The sequence below is a fragment of the Nicrophorus vespilloides genome, unplaced genomic scaffold (assembly GCF_001412225.1).
Source record: "Nicrophorus vespilloides isolate i.1.1-1 unplaced genomic scaffold, Nicve_v1.0, whole genome shotgun sequence".
NCBI lineage: Eukaryota > Metazoa > Arthropoda > Insecta > Coleoptera > Silphidae > Nicrophorus > Nicrophorus vespilloides.
This window is the reverse complement of record NW_017097820.1, coordinates 168,728-177,443: the sequence shown is the minus strand read 5'-3', so window position 1 is coordinate 177,443 and position 8,716 is coordinate 168,728. Positions and strand designations below refer to the sequence as shown.

At 38.7% G+C, this 8,716-nt stretch overlaps 1 protein-coding gene across 2 annotated transcripts in view; it reads right to left on the bottom strand.

The window, feature by feature from the left end:
• Window positions 1-8,065, bottom strand: part of LOC108561062 (protein gustavus) — a 19,752-nt gene extending 11,687 nt beyond the window's left edge. The window contains exon 1 of one of the 2 annotated variants that reach the window (XM_017918830.1): window positions 7,785-8,065. In XM_017918830.1, the coding sequence (XP_017774319.1) occupies window positions 7,785-8,062 (278 nt within the window). In that variant the 5' untranslated portion in view covers window positions 8,063-8,065. The remainder of the gene's footprint in view (window positions 1-7,784) is intronic. The other variant, XM_017918831.1, reaches the window with a different exon arrangement.
• Between the last annotated feature and the right edge of the window lie 651 nt (window positions 8,066-8,716).

Sequence of the window (8,716 nt, the reverse complement as noted above, 5' to 3'; positions counted from 1 at the left end):
AATGTTGAAAGAAGTACTAAAACGTAAAGTAAATAATTTGAACACAACTGAAATATAAATTTAAAAAAAGTTTGTAATTTTATACAAAATGAAATAACTGAAATGTTTTAAATAGAAATTTGTTATAAATTGATATTAATGTAGAATTTGTTTGAATAATATTAAAAGAAGTACTAAAACGTAAAGTAAATAATTTGAAGTCAACTGAAATATAAACTGGAAAAAGTTTTTAATTTTATACAAATTTTAATCAGTTTGAAAAATTTTCAAATATAAATAAGTCATGTAACTAAAACTAAAAGTGTATAGAAACCGATATTGTATTATGTAGACATTGTATGAACAATGTTGAAAGAAATGCTATGCAAAAAAAAAAAAATTAACGTAACGCGCAGATAATTTACTTTTCATGAGCCGTGAGTACGCAATTGTTTTGGCTCTTTCTTTGAAACAAGTGAAGAAAGACAATGAAATTTTTCGCGATTCGCGATTGCGAGCGAATTTCGCATGTGAGGAAACCTCCCGAGGACGGCTGTTGTCCAAGCAAAACGACCTTGCAGAAAAAGATACGTACAAAAATTCGCCGTAACAACGAACAACAACAGATTTCGCTCAAAATTCTTTTAGAAAAATCTTCCGTGCGAAATAAATCACGTTTTAAAGCAAAAAATGGTTGAGGAATTCGATGCTTTTATCCAGAAAGGTTGGCAACACAACTGTGATGAAAAAAAAAAGGAAGGGTCTGAAAAATAAATTGTTATTGGGAATTTTACTCTCCAGAGTGTCTGTTATTGTTGTTTTTTTTTTCCTTCTTCTCTGGCTCAGCCCCAACGATGTACCTACATCGAAACCTTCGCCAGGTAGAAATGACAAAGCGAACCAAAAGCAAACATAATAACACGAGGCTGCTGCGGCGATGGAAAGCGAACAGCACCTGTTTTAAGGACAGAGATATGGTGTGTACCCACCTGAAAATCCACCCGCACTGATGTTGAAAAGCTTGGGTAGATCTGCAGATGAAAAGGTACGACCATATGGTATGGTTTACCATTTTCCCAGACATGGGAACGTGTTTTGCTTTCGAGTAGTAAAAGAGAAGCGCGCGACAGTGCGCGCTGCGACGGTGTCGTCACACCGATATTTTTTTTTTATTTCTCTCCACTCATTATAGGCCAAGGTGCGTTCCGGTGAGGTCGAAGCTTAGAGATGTCGTAATATAATTGTGCAAATGATTTTCTGTGCGTGCAATACGTAATAAATATATATATATATAAAAATCGTCGAAAGAAATGGTATTTTAATACAAGCTTTTCAGAACCATTTGCAGAGGACGTATCTTCAGATCCATCATCGCGTCAAAACCAGTTTACTTGCTGCTGCCGTCACCGTTCACGTACAAGAAGGAACAGCTGGTTCGTACGAGATGGCTCTTACTGGGAAAGCTCTAATCTCGTTACCCTAAAGGTTCAATCCGAAAGGTTTTTTTCCACAGGCAACTGCGCGATGTAATTAGTGGCGAAGAGTATTAATTAAAAAAAATAAATAAAGAAGAAATGTATATAACTAGAACCACATCCGTCTGATGGTCACGGTTTGAATATCTTCGAAGCTCGTTGGAACATATGGTTCGGGGAAAAAATGGTTACCAACAATGGCAATAAGAGATCACCTTGTCGACAAGCAACGGCCAGCAAAACAATAACAAACGAATGTAAATTGTCGAGCAGCACCTGTCCTCTATGATTGCTGTCTTGTAATTGCTCTTGCTGACAATTATGAGTGCTGAACGAGATGGGAGAACCATTGTTTCAGCAGCGCTAGTATCGATTTCTGGGAGTCGCTGGTGGTGGAGGAAGAAAGAGGACGAGGAGGAGTAGAAGGGCGCCCTCCCAGAGCCAGACGTATATGAATCATGGTAGTCGCAACCCCTAAACTGGAGGCCCAGCTGACTCCCGGCAATTGACCCCAGAATGTGCAAACCATACACTGCGAACACTTTGGTGAGGGGTCGCATCCATCCAGACATCACCATCATCAACTTGCCAACGAACGAAACAAAAAAAAATATATACACATGAAAAGCAAACATCGTCATAAGTAATTACAAAATACATTCACCGCAATAACGCGTCGGCATTGAAACTCCCACACGTTCTCCCGAGGAAAACAGTGAAACGAACACACACGCTTCTTTCAGATCCTCAGTTTCTGACGGAGGAACAAACTGCAAGAGCAATGTTACCCAACCGAGTAAATAAATTCTAAAAATACCAGCGCGGCACGTGTAACCATATCTACAACATTCGGATTTTCCTTCACACTATTTCGAATTAAAATTATTTCCATTGAATACATTCAACCGCACACAAGAAAAGAAGATGAAGGGAAAAAAAAAACTAAAATTCCCAACATAATAAGGGACGGTTGAATTTTTCTGCGGAAAGGAGAAACCGGTTTCGGAACCGATCCTAGAATTACGTCATGGGAAAAGGGTTTCGTGCAGATTTTTTTTTGTTGTTGTTGTTGTTCCTTAACGGTATATCCCTTAACCAAGAAATGCAGGTACTTTCTCGCTTCCTTCCGTTCCTTAAGACGCACCAAAAGAATGAAAGACGAATAAGTACAAAAAGATCCAGACAACCTTCGCATTATTCTCTCGAATAAAAACCGACCGGCAAATAGTAATTTTTAATGGAAAGACGAGATTTCGTTTCCTACGTATTAAACGAAATTCAATATAATATATTATTTTACATTGCCAAGCAAAAAAAAACAGCGAAGATTTCTTTTCCAGACAGTTTCTTTTATAAAGATGATGATCAGATGCATCCATTGAAAGTATAAAAAACGAATGCAACGTTGTATAATTCTAGGTATTATATATTTCGTGGAAATCGGCTAATCCCGACTGGAATCATCCAATTGGTTGGATGATTAATTTTTTACCTGACAAATTGGCATTTCCGCCACATTTTTTCCATCAATTATAAAATGAATATTAGTTAACAATTTTTTGTATTAATACAAAATAAAAATAGAAACGTATATTTTTAACGTTATGAAATTTAAGAATCGATATAATGAAATTTTAATGATTCAAACGACGTTCCGAGCGTCCACTTTTAGCTGAAGGAATCATTAACATTATTAACATACAAAAATATAACTTTATTATGAAAATTTATATATTTTTCTCAATTCGTTTCGAAACGTATTATTATAGTAAAATACTGCAACTAAATATACACGAAAGGAAACAAAGTCTTATAGGAAAAGGCCGTTGACCAAAAGTCCTTCAGTCCATGGGAATAATATTATTCACCGATTTAAATACACATTTTTTTCGATCAAATGTCGTCATTGGGGAATAACAGAAATGTTTATAGAATATAAAATGACAAAACATCAACATATGCATAACGACTTCTAATTGCCTGGCAATTATTATCATTCAGAATTTTAGACCTAAATGATATCATATTGATTTTAACTAAGTGAATTTGTAGATTCAAAATAGTTTTGCATTTATTGATTATTAATGATTGGGCCAATAACAAATCCTATTCCAATATTTTACAGATGATTTTAAAACTACCTACTAAAACTAAAGTAAAGAATAAATTTTATTAAATGGATTAAAGAATAAATTTTATTTAATGAATTAAAAAAGAATCTCGTGTAATTATTTTTTTTGTTCGTATTTTTTAAAAGAGATTGTTTGGACATGTATTTTATAATGAAGACAAGAGTTGTAAAAGTAGTAAAATGGCAGGGGTATTCGAAGTAATTACAAGTTTAACCGGTTTCAAGGACCAAGGTCATTGCCAGTAATTGAAAGAGTAGAATTTAACACACGAAATTATGAAAAAAAAAAGTTTAATTTTGTATTATCTAATATGATGATTAAAACAAAACGTTTTCCTACAAATAGAAGTTATGGATTTAAACAAGGATTCTTATTAAATATTAAACTTGATATTTTTACCTGGAAAACCGTTGCATTCGAATGTGAATCATCGAAGTGAAAATGCTCCGATCTTTCGTCCCGAATTAAATATTGGATATTTTTTTTAATTTTAAATTTTATGGTACGACTTGATCCAGTTTTCCACGGGTATTTGGAGCGTGTGTGCTCGCACGCCTTTTCATATTTATCCCTCAAGTGAGCGCAGAAATAAACTTGGGATCTCGAAACATATTCGCCCGATCTTTTATGTTGTTGCTTCTCCAAAACGTTTTTTTTTTTATTTATTCCTTTTGATCCTTGACGGGCGTGAATGAAACACTCTGGCGTAATCTATTTTTAATTCACGCGCGACCCCAAAATAAAAACTTAGTCAGCGAGTCGTTCGGACAAAACAAAAAAAATATATAATATGAAAACAAAAGTGAAACTGAACAATGCCTTCTCCTATCGGATCCACAAATCTGACCAGACATGTGTCCATGGAAGGGTTCAGAAAATTTAAAACCCCACGTCATTCCGTTTCAGTTAAAATAAAATATACGAATGTAAAAAAAAGAACTATAAGGGCAGATGGTGTATGTTCAATAAATATATGTGTTTCTCTTTTGCTCCTCTTCCGTTTGGGATTCGTTCCACTCTCTCTAAATTAAAAGCGAGACAAGCCCTAAATCGGGTCAAAAGCCCTACGCGCGCATATACACACCGCACGTCGGATTAGATAATGTGCCCGATGCAACCGACAATGGCCTCCGAAATGGGATTAAAAGATTAACTAAAAAAAAAACAGAATAAAAATAAATACAGGCATTAAATAATTTGATAAACGTTGCTATTAATTAATGTGAATGCAATTAACTCCAACTTTGAAAAGATTTTGTGGAAGAACTCTGCGGCGTTTCATAACGTTACCGCTGGAAAAATTTCATTTGTAAAAAAAAAGAAGAGATTTAAAGAAGAGAAGAAAAAAACTTTGGTTAAGGGTGGCGAAGCGCGTGCGCTGTATTCCAGAGGGTGGTACGTTCAATACCTAACTTCTGTGCCGCACTGTGAGATCACCGCATGTACTAACTATCTACAGACACATACATATCCATAGATACTACACCTCCTATTTGTGTGTGTGTACATGAAGAGTTTTTCCACCAAATATAGATCAAATGAAAACAGCTGTTTAGGATTTCAAACGTTGCGTGAACACACTCGAGCGCAGTAGTCTCCCGCATCGCGTCGTGGAAAGGCTTCGAAAATTATAGGACATCATCTTTAACCTTGATAGAGATACGCTATTTAAAGTCAAAAGCAGGGGTTCTTCCAACATTTCCAATTACGTACTACAATATATAGCAGCGACTCTCTTGAACTGCACAGACTCCGCAAGAGAGCCGACGACCAAGGTTAGCGCGCTAAAATTGCCGCTCACAAAGTAATGCTCCTTCTTCCTTCTTCTTTTTTTTTCCTTCTTCATCCTCCTCTCCTTCCCCCTCGTCTCGATCAACTCACTCGAGCACGCCATAAGCTCTTCAATTCTTCCGAAAAATTAAAATCCTCTCTCGGCTAGGAAACGAAAGCATTGTTGCGCAACCGTCGATTTCGAGGCAATTCTTTTGTTCCCCAGGTGCGACTGTCAAGATTACCTCTCTCAGCGTTTTGTTTTCACCTCAGAATATTTGCGCAAGCGGTGTTACGCAACCGCAACTCGAACCATTAACTAAACGATTAGATCATTAGGTTTAGTAGCTTGTTGTTTTATTTTATTCTCGATTCTCGTCCTGCAGCAGTTTTTTTTAACTAATCGATTTGGTGAAAATCGTTTTTTGTATCCAAGTTGAATCTCAGTCATCTTGCGTTCATTTTTATTATGGAAACGGTTATCGACACATTGGGCTGAAAGAGCCTTGATATGAGACGTTGATCCGTCCTCTCCCGGCAACACACGCCCATTGCCATTTTAATTAAGACAACGAACGAGTCCGTTTCGCATTCGCATAAACTTCTTGTATATATATATATAAATATATATATAAATAAATACGTATACTTTGGTGCGTGCATATCTGATTGTCGACTCTTTCGAGAATCACTCTCGTCTTTTACAGTTGCTGCTGCCTGGGATATTCGACCTGCTCCTACAATAATTAAGCGAACAATGAACAATACTCCATGAATATAAGGAATTGTTCATGGCCACTCTCTGTGACAAGTAGATATATATGGTTCTCTTTTTTTTTATTTACTACCTCTCCTCGCCAGGTATTATTGTTCCTTCCGAAGCATTTTCCACATGCGTAACCAACCAAGCAAGCGCGCTTCTTTTTATTTTACGTGACTTTCGAAAGGCGCCAAATCGAAGGATGCGGCCAATGGCATTCCCATTAGCACTTGTTTAGCATCAGCACATCCGTTCGCAAAGCGCGATTTACCATTCATCTTTGATAACTTTATGACAATAATCAAACCATATTCTTGCATTATTAATATGAAGCTGGGATTACATACTAAATTACGATAGTGCGGTTTCGGAATTGGCATATCTCTCAAAGCATAAATATGCTTTGTCCTGATTACATTCTAATCTGGACTAATGGTCCCCATCAGTTGTATCACGTTCGGCGCGAATTACAATTAATACTAATTAAGGAGATACCGAGAGAAGAGGCGATTGAAAACAACAAGGATTTGATTGCGTTGTCGTGCATTCCGGACGCGATTGCTGAGGCCGAGGAGAACGACCCTCCTGCATCCATCATCAGCGAGCAGCAACAACAACAACAACAACAAACGCCAGAGTGGAGATGAAGAATGGAGCAAAAAGGAACGCGCGCCGCATGTCTGTTTCTCCGGCGCGCTCCTTTTTTTTTATTTTTTCATATAGTATGTGTTTTGTTGCCTGCTTTCCATCCTCCCATGGTTGGTTGTTCCAGACAAAGCGGTCGAAGATAGTGGCCCAGAGAGACAGCTGAATGATGACTAAGAACGACCGGACGAGCTTCGAACACCACTAAAGTGACTCAACGGACGACCCCCAGACGAGTCTCTCGCTCGCTCAGACTCACGATCCGAAGATATTTCTCTACCCGTAGCCCTAGACACCATAAACCGAGAGCGGCGCACTGTCGCTGTTGTTGCCCTTACCGAGTCACCACCAACCAAATGAAATCCCTCTTCGACACTCACCTGCAACAAGGAAACAACAATACGTCAGTTTATTGTACAAGAGTAGAATTCGTTTACACAAAGAATACGAACGCAATGGCAGCAGCACCATTAGCGTGGGATTTATTTACAAACAATGATTGGCATCCGGTTATATGGGCCGCACTGACAATGGAAGATTGTCCAATAAGTCCAAACAATGAGACATCGCGTTTGTGCACAGACTACATTTATCTTGGGTGCTGCTAGCTTGTATGAATGGAGCGAGTTCCAGACATCAGCGAATTTTCTTATCGGAAACCTTATCGAAACAGGGACTACCGAAGATATTAAACGTTTTTTTCTGCAGAAACCTATATCAATGGCAGACCACAACAACAAACTTGATATTAAAATTTCCTTTTTGCTGAACTGACACATTTCAGTATATCAGACTTCAATTGGAAAATAGAATGATGTCACTGATTTAATAAATCCTTTCCAAGAAATATCGCACTTGCGGAGAGAAGAACACCAAGATTTGCTGATGGTAATGGGTTAATGGTTAATTAACCGGATTGGTATCACGTTCTCACTGAATGCACTTGTCACTTGTAAATTTTAAAGATGCGATGGATCAGAAGGGAGTCGCTATGGTGGATGGGATGGGTTTTTTGAAATATACCTTGTTTCCATAGTAGGGTGAAGACGTTGTAAGGCGAAGCCGGTGTGCCAGAAGCTGACATACGGCGCGAAGGTCGGTCCGAACGCGAGTATGCACTGCACGAAGGGCGTTTGTGGGGGCGGCGGTGGTGGTACCTGCTGTTGGGGATGATGGTATTGTTGCTTAACGACACTACTGAACACAACCGGGGTGAAAAGCCACGGGGACGACGTTATCATGACCGCAGCCGGCCACAACTGAAGCGCCGGTCTCCGCTCTGCACAAACGCAACCCACCATTCCAACCAGACCATCCCCCACCGAAGACCCACGGCTGCGCTCTCTATCCACCTATCTCTCTTTATTCCAATGGGAAGACCCACGCCCAACCCAAAACGAAGCTCACGCACGAAACATATTACCACAGCACGAACATAAAAACACCAGAAATCGAATATTTAAAATTTACAAAGTCTACACACCCCTAAAAAAATAAATTAAAGCAATGATTTAAATACTTAGATTCCTCCATCGCATTTTTATATATAAAAACAAATGTTCGCTTACTATTATTGGTTTTCTCATTGTATTGGTTTTTGGCAAAGCGTGTTTGCTAAAATGTCGATTGCAAACGAGAAAAGAGGAAACGTTACGTTTTTTTTTTCTCTCGTGTTATTTTTGTTAGCACGAATTGTCGGATCGAGTGCGGAGATAGCGTTCTGCTTGGTTCCAATAGGGGCGGCATTCGCGAGCGCGCCGCCGTCTAGGGATCAATACCGGCCTCGGTCATTACGCGGCGTAGGCCAATCGAAGCGTCGCGACGCTCCGACGTTAGCACCGACATGCCGTTTCTCTCGACAACAGTTACAAAAGTTTCGCACACTTTTACTACATATTAAAACAATTTCGCCTTCTCTGTCGCAGCATCAGCATCGCGCCGCTTCCAACGCAAAG